The 21,708-nt window shown below is 37.1% G+C and overlaps 3 protein-coding genes across 3 annotated transcripts; all 3 read right to left on the bottom strand.

Annotated features, from left to right (window-relative positions):
• Window positions 1-230: 230 nt before the first annotated feature.
• LOC113752923 (probable inactive purple acid phosphatase 1) lies at window positions 231-5,301 on the bottom strand. Its single transcript, XM_027296976.1, has 13 exons — window positions 5,166-5,301; window positions 4,623-4,796; window positions 4,301-4,392; window positions 4,037-4,103; window positions 3,810-3,932; window positions 3,400-3,492; window positions 2,961-3,090; window positions 2,503-2,584; window positions 2,222-2,354; window positions 1,822-2,027; window positions 1,609-1,734; window positions 992-1,301; window positions 231-778 (listed from the first exon to the last, which is right to left on the bottom strand). The coding sequence occupies exons 2-13, from the start codon at window positions 4,788-4,790 to the stop codon at window positions 473-475; spliced, it is 1,836 nt and encodes a 611-aa protein (XP_027152777.1). The 5' UTR covers window positions 4,791-4,796; window positions 5,166-5,301; the 3' UTR covers window positions 231-472.
• Window positions 5,302-5,654: 353 nt separating this feature from the next.
• On the bottom strand, window positions 5,655-10,796 carry LOC113752635 (probable inactive purple acid phosphatase 1). Its single transcript, XM_027296728.1, has 10 exons — window positions 10,713-10,796; window positions 10,484-10,606; window positions 9,556-9,648; window positions 9,140-9,269; window positions 8,505-8,586; window positions 8,026-8,158; window positions 7,574-7,779; window positions 7,356-7,481; window positions 6,473-6,782; window positions 5,655-6,181 (listed from the first exon to the last, which is right to left on the bottom strand). Exons 1-10 carry the CDS (start codon window positions 10,794-10,796, stop codon window positions 5,870-5,872), a joined length of 1,599 nt encoding a protein of 532 aa, XP_027152529.1. The 3' UTR covers window positions 5,655-5,869.
• Window positions 10,797-16,240: 5,444 nt separating this feature from the next.
• On the bottom strand, window positions 16,241-21,531 carry LOC113754146. Its single transcript, XM_027298497.1, has 4 exons — window positions 21,384-21,531; window positions 20,654-20,886; window positions 16,481-16,517; window positions 16,241-16,394 (listed from the first exon to the last, which is right to left on the bottom strand). Exons 1-4 carry the CDS (start codon window positions 21,502-21,504, stop codon window positions 16,276-16,278), a joined length of 510 nt encoding a protein of 169 aa, XP_027154298.1. The 5' UTR covers window positions 21,505-21,531; the 3' UTR covers window positions 16,241-16,275.
• Between the last annotated feature and the right edge of the window lie 177 nt (window positions 21,532-21,708).

The raw sequence follows: 21,708 nt of genomic DNA, 5'->3' as shown, positions 1-21,708 counted from the left end.
CCAAGCGGTGTAAAAGTTAACTTTGGAATGCTCTTTTTCCCTAGAGAAATTCTGTTCCTGGTTCCTGAAGTTCCAAATTTCGCCAAGACCGTCTCTAGGGAATGCAGCGATCATAAATTCATAACCTCTCCAAAGTTCCTCTTTGTTTTCCCAACTAAGAGAATTTGGGAACTGGGGTCTATTTGTGTTACGGCAGAAAATAACTGAGCATTGGTCTGGGTCTCAAAATGTATATGAAGTACCAAATTCTTTTTATTATTGGTGGATGGCAAAGTTAAGCTAGTGATAGCTTATTTTTTTCACACAAAAGAAAGATTATTTTTCTGTTGTATGACATATATGTGAGGAATGCCTTTCTACTAGTCTATCGCCTCTCACAACAAATATATCAGTTACTTCATTTCAACATAGCATATATAGCATTAATTAGGAGCCTTGAATGTCTAGCAGATGGCAGTCCTTCATCCAATAGTCAAGTTGCAAGGGTTGTAGCTGGGCAGCTATCCACAGTGCAGGCCAAGATGTCCCTATAGTCACGGGAGATCCTGAATGAATCATAAACTTTGCCATCTCTGCTTTTCTTGTACTCAAACAAGAGATTTGAATGATCAAATGCAGTCAATTTTACAAATCCATGATCAACATCTCTGAAAATACTCCATGCAGTTTGGATGGCAGAAAATTCAGCAAGGCTTGCTCCTGCTCCTCCTGCAACCACGTGTATTGTCCCCTTTAAGGCGCCATGATAGTAATGCTTCTCATTGCTTGTACAAACATTCTGTGGACAGACAGGAAGACATGAATGTAGTGTCTTTAGTCCAAAGATAAACTAACTGAAAATTCATAAATTGCTTGAGGCATTAAAGACCCAGAGAGCAATTCTTGACCTGGAGAACCTTATTCTGTCTCTCAATAAGTTATGCACGAAATGCAGCTAGATGACTAAAGTATAGACATCTCCTATAGGATAGGTCAAGTTTGTAATACCTACCTCATAAACTGGACAGGTCCTTTCATAATTATGAACGTGCCCAAATATGGCAATATCAACTTTATACTTCTGCCAGAGTTTTTGAAGACCCTCTCTTCCCATTGGTTCTGCAAATGATCCTTCATAAGCATACACAGGAGATGAAGAATAGCCAAGAACTCTATGTGCGAGGAAGATTAGCCATGGCTGCTTCTGTCTATCGACAGATGCGAGGCAGTGCTCAATGAATTTATGCTGTTCCGTTCCTTCTCTCCAATCATGTTCTGTGTCAGCTATGCAGAACCTGAACATGCCATAGTCTGTGGAATACCTGATAGAACAAGACGACACGCATTTTGATGTCATTCTTGGCACACCTTTCCAAGTATTAAATGCTTAGATTGCATGTGAGAAAGATCGCGAGGATTTTCTACTTGTTTTCATCTTATTTGTTTCTTTATGAATTTATTAATACAGCAGTTTAATTGTCTCAAAAGCTTGAAACCATGTAGATGGAGATGGATTTTTGATTGCCATATAACTTGTCAATTTTGCAACACAAACAAATGAACTAACCAAAGTAATGGAAAGATTTTCATGGATGTTTCAAGAAAATTCAAAACATATTGTCAGCATACCAGAATTTAGCTCTGTTCTCAGTAGGAACATAAAACATAGTCTGAGCCAAGATACCACATTCTCCTCCTGAATCCATGGTGTTGTAGAATGAACCTGTTCCAGGCCAGTCGCGCTCATGGTTGCCACTATTAAGACAAATCATCAACACCACACCTAATAAAAGCACAATAGAAGCAGATGCTCAACTAGTTCTTGGACTATTCAAAACAAACCTTGCAATCATGTAAGGTACTCTTGAAGCAACAGGTTCAATCTGAGAAGTAAACTGATCCCACTGGGAAAGATATCCATTTGCATAACAGATATCTCCAATGTGGAACACTATATCAGTGTCATTCAAGTTTTCTACGAGCTGCTTGGTTGTATTAAGAGATCCAGGCTGACGATTGTTATATTCATTAGAGCCATCTGCTTCACCCTGCAGCACAATAAGTGAAGATAGTCGGTTCAGTACATAATTGACTCCTTTGAGTGCAAATGGATTCTTGATGACAAAACTAAAAAACAGTACAAATATTCCACATTGATGCAACTATGGAAAAAAAAAAAGATCCGTTGATGGAGTGAGAGAAAAAGGTATACATGTTAATCTGTATCCAAAAGTTTTCAAACCTTTCCCATGTCACCAAAAATGACCACACGTTGTAGAGAATTTTGCCCAGGATAAGGTGATGCTCTAAAATGGTACATCTGACTCCAGATATATGTGCCATTGAACAATCTATGGCCCAACTTATACGTGTAGCTGCATAATCAAGTAGCGGATATGATGAGTTTTATTTGTCATGTCCTGATAGTAAGCAATACCTAGATAACAACGCATCCAGTAAGACCATGTGATGCTCTCTCTTTTTTTGTCTAATCTCTTTTTTGCAGACTCTCTAATGACGTACACTGAGCTGGGCCACAATTCCTTTAAGAAACTTGTATGAATAAATCCAGGGTCACGCCACCCAACAGTTCTTGCTGGAGCTCCTGCACAGTTTGTCATAGCACATCAGTGTACATCATAAAGCTTGTCATGTTCTGCCAATTTGTAAAGCATAGTAATATCAGTCAAGGACGAAAACTAGAGTGCTCAGAAGTTCAATTCCTATAATCCAAAAATGACTTTTTCATCTTAATTAACATTGATTGATAGCTACATGCATTCTGTGGTGATGCTTCCTCCGTGGTGACTTTCTGTGCTGTGTCGAAGTTAAAACTGGTGTAGATTGATTGCATACAGATGTAAGTTATTCGTGTTGAACGTAAAAAACATACAGCAAAAATATTTGTTTGATTGCAACATAGTTTTCTATTATGCGTAAAATGCAGGTGAAGTACAAATACTTCACAGAATATAACACACCACACATGGTGTTACGATCAAATGTCAATGTCACTGCTAGAGAAAGTCTCTGTTCTCCTCCTTTCAGACCCCATTCGAGGAAAGGCTCTGCTTCATTCAGTCCATAACCGCTTGTCCATGTCACAGTCATCTGGAGATCATTTCATACATTTATTACCGGCACATTTGAAGATGACCACACGTCATGAATATAAGGAGACTTTTTACCCATTGTTTTTTAACAAGTAATGTCAATGGGCAAATTTAGAATGCGTAGAAGGAACTAGACAATGGAAGCCAGGCGCCCGAATACATAACAAATTATTGTCGAGATTACCTTTGCTTTCTTGCTAAATTATTCCCGATTATGAGAAGTTATTGTTTTCCCATATTTACATTTGGCAGACAACAGTAGGCAACCTGAAGACATATCCACAACTGTACAACAAAGTAAACTTACTTCATTCCACTCCTTCCCTTGGGCTAAGCGTGGATAGACTGGTGCATTTGGGTTTGCAAAGGTAACTGTATTTGACAAGGCCACCAGCTTCGGCTGTAATCAATAGAACAAAATTCCAAGGCAACAAAAGAACGTTACTGAGAAAAGTCAAAACAACTGATCATCCACAGAGAAAGTCCAACCAATATCAGATGGCATAAACTGTCAAGGCATAAAGATAAGATCAACATACTTTGGCCTACTTATTGTCCCAAGTTTTGGCAAGAGATTATTCAATAAGAAGAAGTAAGATATGTAAATTTTTTCAGATAACCAAGAGAAGTGAGTCCTTCAAGAAACTATAATGAGAGAAAAATACATTATAGCAAAGGTAGGAACTAGTAGGCAAGGGTAAGAAGATGCCAGCATACTGATAACAATCCACTAGTGAATAGTGCAAAAGAAAAATCCGATCTCTGGTTGATCAACTGCAGCTTTAATCTTCCTTTTCCAGTAGTTCTGTACTTGGGGTTGGAGTAGTTTGCATATTGGAACTGCATTGCAACAGACAAAATTAGTTTCAAAGCAAAGACACTTCAGCTAAAAGCATGCGCACATGCCATGGACATTTCCAACCCAGAACAGCAAAAGAACAAACCTTTATTGGTGCTGTACACAACAGAGGTGGAACAGTTTTAGGATTATCAGGGAGGCAGGTAGACGCACTGAAAATTATATGAAAATTTTGGCTGAATTAGCTTATCACCTTCGTGTAATGTAAGAGGCACAATCAAGTTCAACTCTAAATCTCCAGATGAACTTTACTCAAAAAAAGTGCAAGATATTTTGGGGAACAAAAATGAAGGGCCCAGTAGAAGACCAATCATGAAATGGAATTCAAATTTAAACAAATTTCTTGTACCTGAAATCAGCAGGAGAAAAGACTCCAATCCAATCATCAACAGATGGATTTTGAATGCCATACTCTACAGTGACCCATTCTTTGTTTTGCCCCTGGAAAAGTGGTGGAATTCCATGCGAGTCAAGAGTAGCAGTTTTTGACGTTTGCAACAAAATTGAAAATAAGAGCTGCTATAGATAAGAAATCACTATAGAAAGAGGTTAAAATCAAGCAAAGATGCCTATAAATTCTGGCAGAAAATTAGTATCTTTTTAGAAGTATTTTTTGTCAAATAGACAGGAAAAGAGTGCAGACGAATAGTTGTCATGTAATCAAGTCTTACATTCACTCCAAGAATCAAAGGGGTGGCTCTAATATAAGCTTGATCATCAATATCAATTACAGCTCTGTGGAGGGCAATCGCCGAGAGTGGTTGAACTCCATGAGATTTAACCCCTGGAAAGCGGAGAAGAGCAGAGAAAACTGCCAGGAAAGTCACAAGAACTCGCATGGTACCCTAAAACAACAGCTAATACTGATGTGGAAATTGTCCGAAATGATGATACTCGACTTCTAGCTTCTAATCAGCTATCCAAACAAAGGAACTTGCTGGAGCTTAACTACTTTCCAAAAGGGATTGCACACAATCGCAAAATTGCTAATTTAGCAATGAAAGTAAGAGTGATTCATGAAGTAAATAGGAAACTCTCTGCCCCCACACGCATAAAAATCCATATTTAAGTGCACTATATTCTGAGCTGTGAAGCTAATGTGCAAAGGCAGAGGAGATTCAGATGGTGGGATTCACAAGAAAAACGTACTAAATCAATCCATGAAAGAACTTACTCCAAAAGAAACACAGATGTTAAAAAGATTGAGAACTGACCTCGGCTGCGGTGGTTATTCAAGCGTCTACTAAAAGGGTCAGTCTCAATCCTTAGGAGTCCGTGACGTTTCAAGTTGAAGGAGCATTATAAGGTGATAAGAGTTTCAGTTCAGTGTACTGTTAACTTTTTAGCATTGTGAAGAAACTCGGGGAATCTTCAAGTGAACATTCGAACAAAAGTGTCCCTTGTCTGAATTCTGAAAACGACATCTAGATTAATCCAAGAAAGCCATGCATTATGGGATTTATTTATATTAATATTGCTCTTTCTATCAAGAGTCACAAAAAAATCTTTATATTGAGCGTTTTATGGGAGTCTATCTCCTCGAGGTTGGATTCATGATGCAGGACTTTGTCAATAAAGGACTCGAAATTTAATTAATTTCTAACAACAATATATCAATACCAACATATATAAATAGTCCGTGCAATGTTTGCAAATTAATCCACAAACTTAAAAAGAACAATTAATATAAGTTGTGTTGGGTCTATTAGGAATTTGGGACCTGTTCCAATTTTATTTAACATCATGATTATGATTATTTCCGCAGACTAACTCAGTAAGTATGGCTGTTTTGATACATTATCAGTAACTGCTTCCATACGCATTACAACGCAGGATTGAAATTCCTACAAGAATTCTCCAATCTAGGAATGTTTATGATAAACAAATTCAACCTGCTTTCGACTTCCATCTACAGAGACTAAGTGGCCAGGGTTGTACTCGGGCAGCTGTCCACCGTGCACGCCAAGATGTCTCTGTAATCGCGGGAGATCTTGAAGGAATCATAAACTTTGCCATCTCTGCTTTTTTTGTACTCAAACAACAGATTTGAGTGATCAAATGCAGTCAATTTTACAAATCCATGATCAAAGTCCTTGAAAATACTCCATGCAGTCTGGATGCCAGAAAATTCAGAATCAGTAACGCTGGCTCCTGCTCCTCCCGCAACCACATGAATTGTCCCGTTCAAGGCACCCTTGTATGAGTGCCTCTCCTTGTTTGTGCAAACATTCTGTTGGAAGGAAGGCAGTGATAGAGATTGCATTACTCCAAGGGCAAACCAACAAAAAGATCAGAGCAGATGCCCATTTATTTTTCATGTAGCAGTACAACTAACTTAATCAATGATCCTATATATTGCTCTTGCCATTGAGACTCAATTACTGGAAGTCTACTCTGCTCTTTGGGATTCTTTATACGACTCAAATCGAGCAAAATCTCTTCTTTTTGTTGTTTTTATAGAAAAAAAAGGCGAAAACATCTATGTGCATGTGTGAGAGCATCGTTCTTTTAGTAGGAGTACCTCGTAAACAGGACACGTCCTTTCATAATTATGAACATGACCAAAGATGGCAATATCAACTTTATACTTCTGCCAAAGTTTTTCAAGGCTCTCCCTTCCCATTGGTTCTGCAAATGATCCTTCATTAGCATACCAAGCACATGAAGAATAGCCTAGAACTCGATGCGCCAGGAAAACTAGCCACGGCTGCTTCTGTCTATCTACAGTGGAAAGGCAGTGCTCAATGAATTTATATTGCTCTGATCCCTTTCTCCAATCGTGTTCTGTGTCCGCTATGCAAAACCTGAACATGCCATAGTCGGTAGAATACCTGACAAAATAATAAAGCAACAGTTTGGTGTCAATCCTGCGACACCTACCGCTTTTCAGAGTATTTAGAAGTTTACGTAGTACATGAAACGTATGATGAGGACTCTACTGATCTATAACTCTTTGTATTCTTTATGCTACATTCTAAGAGAGAAAACGTGTATATCCAGGATAAACTCAAATGTGATACTTTGTAGTTAAAAAGCAATCAACTAAACAAGGCCATTAAAGCTAAAAACTGATGTAGAAGGTGGCCTTTTTTTTTTTTAAAGCGAGATACTAATGTGATGTAGGCAACTTCACATAGCCGACAAAGTGTTGCAAAACACCAAGCAGAGTCATTTCCTTTTTTAGCCTTTTTTTTGGTTGGGGGGGGGGGGAGGGGGGAGGAGGAGGGGTTTTTTTGGGTGGGGGTGGGGAGGGGGGAGTTACATAACCTTATGGATAAGAAGAGAACGGTGAATGCTGTAGACATGCAAAGCGTCAATTATGAAACACCACCAACAGCATTGAAATTGCTAAGATCTGAATGGTTATTTTATTTCAAGAAAATCCTATATACCAATCCACTTACCAGACCTTGGCTCTATTTTCAGCCGGAAAATAAAACATGTTCTGAGCCAAGACACCACATTCTCCTCCTGAATCTATGGTATCATAGAATGAACCTGATCCAGGCCAGTCGCGCTCGTGATTTCCACTGTGTAGACAAACTATTAGCATGACCCCAGAAAAAGAAAACAAGAAAAACAAAAACATGCTCAACTAGTTCTAGGACTAAACAGAAAATACCTTGCAATCATGTAAGGTACTCTTGAAGCAATTGGCTCAATCTGAGAAGTAAATTGATCCCACTGGGAGAGATACCCATTGGCATAACATATATCTCCAATGTGGAAGACTATATCAATGTTCATCAAGTCTTCAATAAGCTGCTTTGTCGTGTTAAGAGATCCTGGTTGAAAATCGTTGTACTCATTAGAGCCATCAGCTTCATCCTGCAGTGCAGCAAGTGAGGAGAGTTTGATACTGAAGGAGGTCATATCTGAAAACAAAGATACGTAAGCTTGAGATAAGCTGACACCGAAGCTGACAGGCACATAATATGATATTAACCAAATTGCAAGCATTACAATCTTTTTACATGCCTTGAAAAGAAACAAATATGGTTGAGAAAAAATAGACATACTTGATGACATAATAAAGAAAAAGATTTAAAGATTCTTGTTTCAAGAGTTTCAAACCTTTCCCATATCACCAAAGATGACAACACGTTGGAGAGAACTTTGCCCAGGATAAGGTGATGCTCTAAATTGGTACATCTGACTCCAGATATATGTGCCATTGAACATTCTATGCCCCAGCTTGTAGGTGTAGCTGCAAGAAGGAATAAGGAGGTCACTGTTAAGTAATTGAAACATAAAAAACATATAGTTCATTTTTTCTCATATTTTCTGAAGGCTCTCGAAGTTAACTTTGATCAGATGCATTCAAGCCATAACATTAATTTTCAATTACATGAAGTTTAACTAGGAGATGTTATCAATGTAAAAGAGGGAGAAGAGAACTAATGCATGTTAATAGGTTAGCAACTTTTTTATTTAAACAAGTGAACCAAAAGGTACCATCCACTTGTGAAACAGATATTTAAAGCAGTCAAAAGAGAAGAAAAAATTTTGACAAAGAACCAAATTTTTTGTTTTCATAAGAATCTATAACCTACACTAAATTGGGCCACAACTCCTTCAGAAAACTAGTATGAATGAATCCAGGGTCACGCCAACCAACAGTTCTGGCAGGAGCACCTGCAGAATTTGACATTACCAATGAATATCCACTGCAAACTTAGTGGGACAGAGTGCTAAAAGTTGACTATTTAGCTGCCTATTGGTAAAGCACAATATTATTGTTTGAGGATGAAGAAATAGACAGTTACAAAAGTTGAAGTCCTGAAATCAATATAGAATGGTAAGAACACTATCACGCTATTCAAGGAAAATTCAAGCTAACTTAAGATCAGCATGCATGCTATAATTCTGCAACAGCTTGGACAGCTGCAGTCTGCAGATTACTATTGGTGTTGATCCAGAAAAACTTTAACTGATGCTTTCGTCATACATAAGTGCATGAGTGAGCTGTAGATTTTAATGTACATGCAGATAGCAGTAACCAATTATTGGCAATGCTTTGGTCATGCATGTGCTCATGAGTTTGTTGTACATTTTGATCAGATTAAAGTTAAATATGTCCTAAAACAGGCATGGGAACATATACTAAAACCATTTGTTTGGTCAATATCAAGAACGATTATTTCCATATAGTACATAGGTCATAATAGTTTGAAGGTGTGTAACGCACCACACATGGTGTTACGGTCAAAAGTCAACGTAACTGCTAGAGAACTTCTCTGTTCTTCACCTTGCAGACCCCATTCTACGAAAGGTTCTGCTTCATCAAGTCCATAACCACTTGTCCATGTCACAGTCATCTAAGCATCATTTCATACCATAAGCATATCATAAATATGCTAGCTAGCTAGTTAGAAGATGTCATGAATATGAACAGACGTTTTGGTCCTAGAATAAGCATTTGCCAGCAAAAACTGACTCAAAGATTTGGCATGTGCAGGAGGCAATAAACGATAGAGGTCGGCTGTCATTCATTGAAATGCTTTTCTCGATTGATTTTTACTTTTACAACTTCATTTCCTTTTTCGATGACACAAATAGCCAACATGAAGGCGTGTCATCCACTGTAGAAAAAAGTAGACTTACTTCATTCCATTGCTTTCCCTGTGCTAAGCGTGGGTAGACAGGAGCATTTGGATTTGCAAAGGTGATTGTATTTGAGATGGCAACTAGCTTTGGCTGTAATTAATAAGAGAAAATTGCAACGAAATAGAAACTGATATTAGAGAAGAAACAAAGCAAACTTTTATCAAATAAGGGGAATTGATGCACTGATACAAACACACATGCAGACCGAGAGAGAGAGAGAGAGAGAGAGAGAGAGTAAAAATCTACTGGAAATCAAAATAAAAAGAAAAGGTATAAAACAAATGCACTAGCTCTCTTTCAATACCTGCTAACGTTGTATCACAAACCCTTCATTTCTGGTCCTTAAATGAGAATTTGGAAAAATGGATGATTTAGAGATTTATTACTTAAAACACGAGAACATTAAACTAGTTGAGTGAAAGAGACTCTAATTTGGAAGCAAGTTCCAACCAATTTGCATGAAGAGCAAAAGAAATGGTAGATATAGTACCTTCATCAGAATGAAAAAAGAAATCAGAATTTTAGTATCAAAGGTCATAACTATGGTGCCTAGGTTCCAAAATCTTCTTCTTATCGCAGCACTAGCCTTTCTCTTGGTTTTAATTATGGCCAGGAGTGACTGCCTTAGAAAGTCCACTCATTATCAGATTCAAGTGGGAGTGCTATTTCATCTACTTGGGTTAAAAAATAAGATACACTCAATATTCCTTATCATTGCAACTTTTGCACATAGAAATTTTTGGACGCAGATCATATCTAGGAAGAAGAAAAAATGCGATTTTCTCAAAGAATCAAGAATATTTCCCATATGTCCTTGAGGAAAAATACAGGTCAGGGATGAAAACATCTGATAGAAGAGATAAGAAATAGAAAAAATTGTCAGAATTACATTTATTAAGTCAAGGGAAAGAAAAATCTGGCATACTTTTAATAATCCACCAGAAAATAGAGCAAAAGAGAAGTCGGATCTCTGGTTGATCAACTGAAGCTTCAATGATCCTTTTCCTGTTTTCTTGTACTTGGGATTTGTGTAATTGGCATACTGAAACTGTATAGCAACTGATAAATCAGTTTTGACAGCAGATCTAACCCCGGGCTAAAAGCATGTCTATAAAGATAAGAAAAAACTTCCAAGCAAAAACAGAAGACCAAACCTTTATTGGTGCTGTACATAATACAGGTGGAAAAGTTCTAGGATTGTCAGGGAGGCAAATAGAAGCACTGCAAATTATGCACATAAAAAGTTCAGTTTGCTAATTTCCTTCAGATCAAGTGCGAGATACATATAGTAAACAAGAGTACACTTGAATCTCTAAATTGACTATATCCACAAGATTTGGGGTATGTTGAAGATATGTGTAAATATTAGGAAAGATATGATTATAGTATCATGTATTAATTAGGTATCATATAATTATAGTATCATGTATTAATTAGGTATCATATGATTAAAGTATCATATATTAATTAGGTAGTTACACTTGTGTATATATATATGTATATTGTGTAGTCCAAAGGAAGGAAGAAAAGTATTTTTTCTCCCCCTTTTTCTTAGTTTTCATGGTATCAGAGCCCTACCATCAAGGTTAGGGTCTCTGTCCGCTGCCGGAAAATTCAGTAGTCATCATTCGGTTCATCTGGTTCTGTATAGGACACATCTGTGTTCTATTCTTCACTCTTGTTTTAAAGAGTTCAGATCTGTCCTTTTTTGTTTTTATTCTGTTAATTCTGAACCCATGGCAGAAACGAAATCTGTCGTTACGTCTGATGTGGTTCCTGTGATGTCTAAGATCACGGACCACAAACTCAACAATTCTAACTATCTTGATTGGAGCAAAACGGTTCGTCTTTATCTGCGAAGCATTGATAAAGACAATCATCTGACTGATGATCCTCCAAAAGATGGTTCAAGACAGACATGGCTAAGGGAAGATGCTAGATTGTTCCTACAAATACGGAATTCTATTGACAGTGAGGTAATTAGCTTAATTAATCACTGTGAATTTGTTAAGGAGTTAATGGAGTATTTAGAATTTTTGTATTCTGGTAAAGGGAATATTTCTCGCATATATGAGGTGTGTCAAGCCTTTTATCGTGCAGAGAAACAAGATAAGTCCATCATGACTTATTTTATGGATTTTAAGAAAACTTATGAGGAGCTTAATCTGTTGTTACCGTTTAGTTCTGATGTGAAAGTTCAGCAAACTCAACGGGAACAGATGGCAATTATGAGTTTTTTGGCTGGTCTTTCACCTGAATTTGAAGCTGCTAAATCTCAAATTCTTTCCAGTCCTGAGATCTCATCCTTGCAAGATGTGTTTAGTAGGGTGCTTCGCACAGAGAATACCCAGTCTGTTCAGTCCAGCAGTGCTCTTGTTGGTCTTGGAAAGAAGCAATACAAAGGTGGTGGTAAAGGAATTGACACTCGGGGACAGAATGCAGAAGTGGTTGTGTGTTACTATTGTCAAAAGCCGGGCCATATGAAGCGTGATTGTAAGAAATTGCAGTACAGGAACCAGAGAACTCAATCCGCACATATTGCTTCTACCAATGATGCTATTAATCATGAAAAGTCTGTTACGATCTCTGCAGATGAATTTGCTAAATTTTCTCAGTATCAAGAATCATTAAAGTCTTCATCTACTCCCGTAACTGCCATCGCTGAGTCAGGTAAACCAAACACATGCCTTGTGTCCTCGTCCTCCAAATGGGTAATTGATTCTGGTGCCACAGATCATATGACAGGTAATTCTAGTCTATTTTCTACCTTTCAACCACACACATCTGCACCTACAGTTACCTTAGCTGATGGGTCAAAATCTCATGTTCTTAGATCAGGCTCAATTAACCCCACTCCATTAATCTCATTGTCATCTATTTTAAGTTTGCCTGAGTTGTCTTTTAATCTAATTTCTGTGAGTAAACTTACTCGTGCCCTCAATTGTTCCTGACTATTGCTTGTTTCAGGATCTTACGATGAAACAAATTATTGGTAAAGGGCATGAATCTGGAGGTCTTTATATTCTTGACACACAGATACCAAAGTCCATAGCTTGTTCTGGAATTGTAACTCCATTTGAAGCACATTGTAGGCTGGGTCATCCTTCTCTCCCATTGTTAAAGATACTTTGTCCATAATTTCAGAGTTTGTCTTTATTAGATTGTGAGTCTTGTCAGTTTGCCAAACATCATCGTGTTAATCTGAGTCCTAGAGTCAATAAACGAGCGGATGCTCCTTTTGCATTAGTTCATTCAGATGTCTGGGGACCTAGTCCAGTCATTTCTAAAACTGGATTCAAGTATTTTGTTACTTTTGTTGATGACCATTCTCGTATGACTTGGTTATATTTAATGAAAAATCGGTCAGAGTTGTTTTCTCATTTTTGTGCTTTTTTGTGCTGAGGTCAAGACTCAATTTAAGCGTTCTGTACAAATATTGCGAAGTGACAATGCCAAAGAATATTTATTCGCACCTTTTCAATCTTATATGGTGCAAAATGGCATTATTCATCAAACCTCTTGTGTGGATACACCATCCCAAAACGGGGTTGCAGAACGAAAGAATAGACATTTGCTCGAAACTGCAAGAGCCTTATCATTTCAAATGCATGTTCCTAAACATTTTTGGGCTGATGCAGTGTCCACAGCTTGCTTTCTAATTAATCGTCTGCCTTCATCTGTTCTGAATGGTGGGACTCCTTATAACACTCTTTTTCCAAATAGACCTTTGTTTCCCATCGAACCTAAAATCTTTGGGTGTACATGTTTTGTTCGTGACTCTCGTCCCCAAGTCACTAAATTAGACCCCAAATCATTGAAATGTATTTTTCTGGGTTATTCCCGTGTCCAAAAAGGATATAGATGTTATTGTCCTAGTCTCGGCAGGTATATTGTGTCAGTTGATGTTACTTTTCTTGAAAATACACCTTTTACCCCATCCTCATCTCATTCATGTCAGGAGGAGGATGATGATTTGTTAATCTATACTGTCACATCCTCAAGTTCTTCCCCTGCTAAACCTCCAATTACTCAGGTATATTCTCGACGACAAAAGTCTCCTGATGCATGCCCTGAACCAGTTCCTTCGTTACTAGATCCTATCTCAAGTGATGATCTTCCTATTGCTCTTCGCAAAGGTAAGCGTCAATGCACTTATCCTGTGTCTTCGTGTGTATCTTATAATCATTTACCCACCTCTTCTTGTTCCTTTATTACATCTATTGATTCTATCTCCCTTCCTAAAACTGTTCATGAAGCCCTATCCCATCCCGGATGGCGCAATGCTATGATAGAGGAGATGAATGCTCTAGATGGTAATGATACTTGGAACTTAGTAAATTTACCTGCAGGGAAGAAGGCTATTGGGAGTAAGTGGATTTTTGCAGTTAAATTCAATCCTGATGGGTCGGTTGCTCGGTTAAAAGCTCGCCTTGTTGCCAAAGGCTATGCCCAAATCTATGGAGAGGATTATTCTGACACTTTTTCCCCTGTTGCTAAGTTAACATCTGTTAGGTTATTCATTTCTATGGCAGCCACTCATAATTGGCCTTTGCATCAACTAGATATCAAGAATGCCTTTCTTCATGGAGACCTCCAAGAGGAAGTTTATATGGAGCAACCACCAGGGTTTGTTGCTCAGGGGGAGTCTGGGAAGGTTTGTCATCTTCGGAAGTCCTTGTATGGACTGAAACAAAGTCCTCGTGCTTGGTTTGGAAAATTTAGTCAAGCAGTTAAAAGGTTTGGGATGCAGAAAAGCAAATCTGATCATTCTGTTTTCTACAAACAGTCTGAAGCTGGTATTATTTTATTGGTAGTATATGTGGATGATATTGTTATCACTGGGAATGATGCTGCAGGTATTTCATCTCTTAAAACTTTTCTCCATAGTCAATTTCAGACAAAGGATTTGGGACTGTTAAAGTATTTTTTGGGTATTGAGATAGCAAAGAGTAGGAAGGAGATATTCCTGTCCCAAAGAAAATATGTTCTTGACTTACTATCTGAAACGGGAAAATTGGGAGCTAAACCAGCTAGTACCCCAATGATTCCTAACTTGCAGCTCACAAAAGAAGGTGAATTGTTAGAAGATCCTGGGAGGTATAGAAGATTGGTTGGAAAGTTGAATTTTCTTACAGTGACTCGTCCAGATATCGCGTATTCAGTTAGTGTTGTTAGTCAATATATGTCTAATCCTACTGTTAATCATTGGGCAGCTGTAGAACAAATTTTGTGTTATTTAAAAGGAGCTCCTGGACGTAGTATTCTGTATAAAAATCATGGTCATACTAGGATTGAGTGTTTTTCAGATGCTGATTGGGCAGGATCCAAGGCAGATCAAAGATCCACAACTGGATTTTGCGTCTTTGTTGGAGGAAACCTGGTCTCATGGAAGAGTAAGAAGCAGAATGTTGTCTCGCGATCGAGTGCAGAGTCAGAATATAGAGCTATGGCACAATCGATATGTGAAATCATGTGGATAAATCAACTTCTAACTGAAGTAGGTCTCAAAACCTCAATGCCTGCAAAATTGTGGTGTGATAACCAAGCAGCTCTTCATATTGCATCCAATCCCGTATTTCATGAGCGAACAAAACACATCGAAATAGATTGTCATTTTGTACGTGAGAAAATACAGCAGGGCTTGATTTCTACAGGATTTGTAAGGACTGGAGAACAATTGGGAGATCTCTTTACGAAGGCTCTACATGGGGTTCGAGTTGATTACCTTTGTAACAAGCTGGGCATGAGCAACATCTATGCTCCAGCTTGAGGGGGAGTGTTGAAGATATGTGTAAATATTAGGAAAAATATGATTATAGTATCATGTATTAATTAGGTATCATATGATTATAGTATCATGTATTAATTAGGTATCATATGATTAAAGTATCATATATTAATTAGGTAGTTACACTTGTGTATATATATATGTATATTGTGTAGTCCAAAGGAAGGAAGAAAAGTATTTTTTCTCCCCCTTTTTCTTAGTTTTCAAGTCCCATTTGTTGAAAAAGAATTATTAATCTCTTCTCATGCAAATTGGGGAACAGCGATATAAGACCTGTTATCCTTTAGGTTGAAGAAATTGCCTTCCCATTCTTGGAAATGAAAAAAAAAAAGGTAAAACCTTATTAACTGTGTTATTCGTTCATGTCACGAATTTATTTTTTAGTCAATAAACAAAATACTAAGGATTTCTAGAAGCAATTTCAGTAAGCGCTTTCAACATGAAAGAGACAAAGGGAAGAGGGAAGTTTTAATTAGTCAATCGATCTAGCTTTGACACTTGAAATGAGAAAGACCGAGAATTTTGCTCCATTGGTTTGAAGCTTAATTGGGATGGGCTTGTAAAGCGTTCGCTGCACTAGATAGGGAATAGCCCAAGCCAAGGAAATGTTTCTAAAAATTTTTGGATTAAGGTCCCATTTTGTTTGACTGTAAAATTATAGGACGTACTTCTCCATGCAAATGGGTCTCGGAACAGAGGAATAAGACCTTACCAAAACCAAGAAAGCACATAAGAGTTATCCAATGACTGGTTAATAAAAAAACACTAAATAACGTAACATAAATCCATATGTACAACGGACATTTACAGGACAAGCTCAATCCATGTTCATGCAGTCCATTTATAAAATAAAGTGCTCATTTTGTAAAGATTCCTAGAAGAAGCTGCATAAACTACTGCTTAAGCTTTAAAGAATGAATTTCATATCTTTATTCCAAAAAGACTTGAATCCTATCACCCATCCTGTCTTTGAAATCTAGTAAAACTTTGCCGCCTCCTTCTGCATCAGCATCATCCAAGAGCGCTTTGATGTTTATACCCCCCAAAGCTGTAGAAGTGGAAAGATTATTCTGAACTTCACCAAAGATATAAGTCATTAATTTCAATTATCTCCAACATATTAAAAACACATACCTGGAACTATATTGGTTATTCCTTCCAAGAATCCAGCCTGAGGAAATGAGCTAGTCAAAATATATTTCTAAAACAGATTCTGATTTCAAGACAAGTCATGCCAGAAAACTAACAGTAGCTTGAATGAATGACATTTAAAGATTAGGTGATTACTCTATTGACTACATGTACTTGTTATTCATCCATATACGATGAACAGTACAAAATGAAAAAGAAAATTCTGAACAAACTTGAAAGAGGGATTGCATAAATTGGGCAGGTCCAATCATCAAGATCAACAAGAAGGAATCCCATTCTTGGCTTTAGAAAAGATAGAAAGGGAAAAGAAATAGCTTGATTCACATCGACAAAAGATTAGAAGCAGAGAACAGAGAGCATAATTCTAAACACCATATGCATAAACCATAAACCATTTTAGTCCTCTTCAAGTGGCCAAAGATCAGAGCATTAATCTTGATTGTTTTATTGATTTGATTAGAAGTATGTTGAAGTCAAAATGCATGAACCAAAGCCTTATTGGAACTTGTGGATTTGGTGATCCATGTTTCATAAGAAAATATTCTTGTATGCCCAGCTTACCTGACCAAGGATCATGATTTTGAGCTCAGCTGTCTCTAGATTTAGTGATTTCACAAACGGAAATGAATTTGCAATTAACTCATTGAAGCTTTAAGATTGCAGATCTCATAAATGTATGTCCACACACACACACAAAAAAACACACGTACATGTATATACAAGTACATAAATACATACATATATAAACTTGATGGAAAAGATAAAAATAAAAGAAATCAAACAGCAATAAAAAAAGAGGGTGGCTGAAAAAGTAATGAGAAGATTAAAAGAGGAAGAGGAAAAAGGTCCAGCTAACAACATGGAAGCAAAACTAAGCCGTGCTAAAAGTAGTGCAAATGGTGCACAAGTTGTGGACATTTCTCTCCGTCTCTCTCATACACAACAGAAACGCAAGGCCTCACCAGCTGCAGAAGAACCTTCACAAACATTACAATATCCGTACATAGGCTCAAATTGAACCTACATATGTCTACAAATTGAACCTATGTACCTGTGGAAGAACCACGTCCAGAAATTGAATCTATGTACCTGTTATTGCAATGTCCATTGAGGTCCTTCCACAGGAGGTGACGCCATGAGTTTGTGTGGTGTGTGAGAGAGATAGAGAGAAACATCCACAACTTGTGCACCATTTCCATTACTTTTAGGGCTTAGTTTTGCACTACTTCTAATTTTCCTCTTCAATGTTCTCATTACATTTTGAGTCACAATCTTTGTTATTGCTGTTTGATTTCCCTGATCATTTATCTTTTCCATCAGGTTTATATATATGTGTGTGTGCATCGGTGTGTGTATCTGCGCACACACATATATATGTGGAGCACATAGGTATTTACCTACTTGCTGAAACATATTTAAGTAATGGCCATTAAGTAATTTCAAACATCTTCTCAAAGTGTTCTATTAGGGAATCTCTATTTTTTTGCATTTCAATTAGTAGTGAAGTCTTAGAATTCTTGAATAAGTGTTAATCTTAGTAAAAATAGCAAAAGGTCGTAGAGCCTATGTAAATAATGTACTCTTCAAATTGTGATGCACTCTAAGCTTAATAATGACACCTAAAGATATCAATGAGCAATTTCAAGGGTTTAATTCTTCTCTTCTTTGTCTTTCTAACTTCCTACATTTTTTTTCTAATTTTAGCCCGTAATTGTTGTTTAATTTCTACACCCTCGCTTCCAAAACCCTAAACTGTTGCCAAACAAGTTTATCAACTTCTTGCAATCTTTGAAGCTGGGTGCTGTAACACATACCAAATGACCTGATGAACAAATGTTTGTCTCGTCTCAATCCCGGCCAGTCAAATGGCCTGGAAACAGAATTCATGTTCTTGTTGCATGAATAAGCCCCTTAGTAGATGACTGGATTTAGCAGTCCACTAATGTTGTAAAGACAGAACTTTCTGCATTTCAAATTATCTATTTTTCACTTTCATTTTGCAAGAATCCTAGATTCATAATTTATTCTATCATGTTTATGAGTATCTAAAAGCAAGTTATGATAATTGGGTTACCATTCCTTAGATGACATCTAAATGGATTGTTTCAGTTGTTAATCTGCAGGTCTTGAGCATTCAGCATCTACATTCTTTCATCATTGCACTGCATGGCACGAGTTTTGAAAATCATTCTCAAGTTTCAACAATTGATTCTCATAAGTTCTAAGCTGTGATTCAAGCCATCGTGAGCTTCATGTTCCAATACCTAATATGAACTGTCTTAGCTAAGAGATTCTTGTAATTTAAATGTTTATTTTATATCAAAATCATTTGGCATGGAATCTTGTCCAAAGCTTGTAGTACCATGATAGGCAGTCTAATTTTCGGTAGATATTGACCAGTTTTTCAAGAAGTCCAGAACTTCATGAACAGAAGAATTTGTTAGCATGCCAGGGAGTAAGACATTGTAACTGTTGAGAATTGAAATCACTACACTGTGGAATGTCCTCAAGTTTGCCTTCCTTAACATACAAGGAAAAATCTCTGATTCTGATTGTTCTAAAGAAGAAAGGTACGCTTAGCCAAATATTGTTCCTTCTATGTCGCAGCGGTAAAACCAAAAAATATTTGTTGTTTTCTCACATTTTCGATAAAACCTTCTCATAAAAGTATTTTAATGATATTTTCAGTGCAGCGGGTCGACACTCTCCTTATCAAGAAACCAGGGAATTTTGGCTTAGCCCCTACCACCTTTATCTGATATTACCGCAGGAAGAGCGCATTCAATTCATCCACACAGCCCACAAATCGTTGTTATACCAACCACTCAGGTGTTACTGTATTTATCCTCGGATAATGCTTCACCAGGTACTTTAATATTCTTTGGAGGACTTGTCATAAAAGCCACAAGCATCACACATACAAATATTTATAGGCATTGTCCAGACCTAGATTAATTGCCTAGCACAATATTTGTTTGACAAGTGACTAAAATATGCATGATGGGATCATAGAACTAGTCAGAATTAAGTTTAAGTGCTGAATATTCTATTAAAATTCTGAGGAATGTAGAAAAAGTTTGGTTTAGTGAAATCTGAGGGAAGCTTGATACTATCTTTAATGGCTTTTTTTTTTCTCCAGCTAGGAATTAATATATGAGAGAACATATAACTGAACCATGGCACACTGCCCATGGGCCTTGCTTGCGGTAAGGCAACAAAGTTCTGCCTAAGAGAAGTGGAAATTTGAAATATAGCAAGCTTGCCTCACTGCAAAACTAACAAAACTAACTATATTGCCAGTAAGCTCAATCTTGAAAAGTAGAACTATAGCAGAAATCAAGCTCCAGATTTATGTTTATTGTTAATGTTGATAATGATAGGTGTCTAGGAGCTAACGATGTGGGAACTTCCTCTTCTTGGCTGGTTCTATATTAAAATGCTTGGATAGAAGAATGAATCATGTGCGTAGTTAATCTCACACGGGTAATTTGTAGCTATATCTCATGAGATGCACTCCTGTAAGATGTAAGATCCACTCAATAATCATTCTTATGGACTATGAGAGCTTGGACTCAATCTCAGGCCAAGCATGATTGGAAACAAAGAACTGGAAGTTGGAATACTTCATTTTATTTAATCACAAGATCAAGTAAGATAACTAGAATCGATATTTTGTTTCCCACAGCAGCAAGAAAAGCTTAGCTTGTCAAAAATTAAACAAGAAGACAAAGGAAACAGGAAAATGAGAGAGGAAGAAACATAGGAGAAGAAAATGCAGCAATGCAGATACAGAGGCAGGACATGTGTTATGATAATTATGCATTAGCAAATACTTACTGTTACAAATACTCTTCGCATGTTCTAAATGACTTTGACAAGTGACCTAGAATTTGTTCAAAGACGGAATTTATACCATTCTGCAAATTGTCATACATTCAATTGCTTTCCTATGCACACCCAGAAGCATGTTTACGTGTAGGTGATTATCAACAAGCTACACAGTCCAATTAATTAAGATATTTGAGATAAGTATCGATATAGTACCATTTTAATTGCATTCCCTTCCTTCTTCATAATTTCTTTTAATTTCACCAACACAAAATAAGTTAAACAAAGATATGGTATAGTCATTAAATCATTAACAAGATAACTTACAGGAATTTGGATATCAAGCTTCTCAAACCCATCACGTCCAGTAATTTTAACTCTCAATTTTATTGACCAGATCCCTGAAAATGGACCACTAGAATTATCTGCAGCATATTTATTATACACTTCAGGAGTGACTACTTCAACCACAGGATCTTGTACACTTTGATTTTTCTGGTCTTTATCACCTTGAGAAATTTGTTGAGTACTGTATGTATCGCTGCTTGCCGAAGAATAACCTATATCACCAAAAATTGATAAGTGAATTGTGCTCAGGCTAACTGTTCCAAAAGTACGACAAGAAGAAAGTTATACATCAAGCTGCACATCTCAAAAACAAGATGCAAACCAGTGTTTGGACATTCTAGAGATTTCAAGAGGGCTCCACTTCTAAAACATATTGACTTCAAACTGGTATTGTTTCCAAACAACCTATAGGATAGAAAATTTAATTATATGCCAATCCACAGTCAAGACTATTTTTTCTCTTTTGCTGGGTCCGAAAACCTAAACATTTTATTACTTACTGCCAATTTAGCTTCAACAAACATGACAAGAACAAAAACCTAAAAAGAAGTTGATATTCTACTGGAAGAACAGCTTTTCTTTAGAAAACCTATCCAGGCCAAGTATACCTGAAAAAGTCAGAATTACGTCAAGAAATGACTCTCAATGAAAAGCATAATGATTCTGGCTTGAATTTCTCTAATCAAGTTTCACATCAATTTTCACCCACCGCTTTGTGAAGTAAGTTGAGAGATGTTGATTGCATAACGCTTCTCTTCTTCATAGTACTTGTTAAACCCTAGTATGTCCTTAATTTCTTCGAAGGACGGCATACTTCCAGGAGATGGCATCCGTCCTCCTTTAATAGCTGTGAGGGCATCCTGTAAATATTTCAGGGTAACTACACACCGTCATTTATGATCAATGAGTAAATGCAAAATTAAGAAATAACAGTAGGATTCTAGAGTAAAATTCAGCCAGATTGAGAAATTGGAACTTAATCACACAAGGATTAAATCAGCCAGGCCAGCCAATATATGCCAAAAAATTGCATT

Source organism: Coffea eugenioides, chromosome 11 (assembly GCF_003713205.1).
Source record: "Coffea eugenioides isolate CCC68of chromosome 11, Ceug_1.0, whole genome shotgun sequence".
NCBI lineage: Eukaryota > Viridiplantae > Streptophyta > Magnoliopsida > Gentianales > Rubiaceae > Coffea > Coffea eugenioides.
The sequence above is the reverse complement of the archived record's forward strand: the minus strand, read 5'-3'. Positions and strand labels throughout refer to the sequence as shown.

Bases quoted from the DNA above. Each gene is read 5' to 3' on its own strand.
- LOC113752923 (XM_027296976.1), bottom strand. From the start codon at position 4,790: ATGCGAGTTCTTGTGACTTTCCTGGCAGTTTTCTCTGCTCTTCTCCGC. The intron at 2,355-2,502 runs GTACGTCATTAG...TTGATTATGCAG, and splicing joins GAATTGTGGCCCAGCTCAGT to CTACACGTATAAGTTGGGCC. The intron at 779-991 runs GTAGGTATTACA...GTCTGTCCACAG, and splicing joins GGACCTGTCCAGTTTATGAG to AATGTTTGTACAAGCAATGA.
- LOC113752635 (XM_027296728.1), bottom strand. From the start codon at position 10,796: ATGTGCATAATTTGCAGTGCTTCTATTTGCCTCCCTGACAATCCTAGA. The intron at 9,649-10,483 runs GTATGCCAGATT...TATTAATTACAG, and splicing joins TTTCTGGTGGATTATTAAAA to CCAAAGCTAGTTGCCATCTC. The intron at 9,270-9,555 runs GTAAGTCTACTT...AATGATGCTTAG, and splicing joins AGGGAAAGCAATGGAATGAA to ATGACTGTGACATGGACAAG.
- LOC113754146 (XM_027298497.1), bottom strand. From the start codon at position 21,504: ATGCCATCTCCTGGAAGTATGCCGTCCTTCGAAGAAATTAAGGACATA. The intron at 20,887-21,383 runs GTGGGTGAAAAT...TTGGTGATATAG, and splicing joins TCAACTTACTTCACAAAGCG to GTTATTCTTCGGCAAGCAGC. The intron at 16,395-16,480 runs GTATGTGTTTTT...CCACTTCTACAG, and splicing joins AATAACCAATATAGTTCCAG to CTTTGGGGGGTATAAACATC.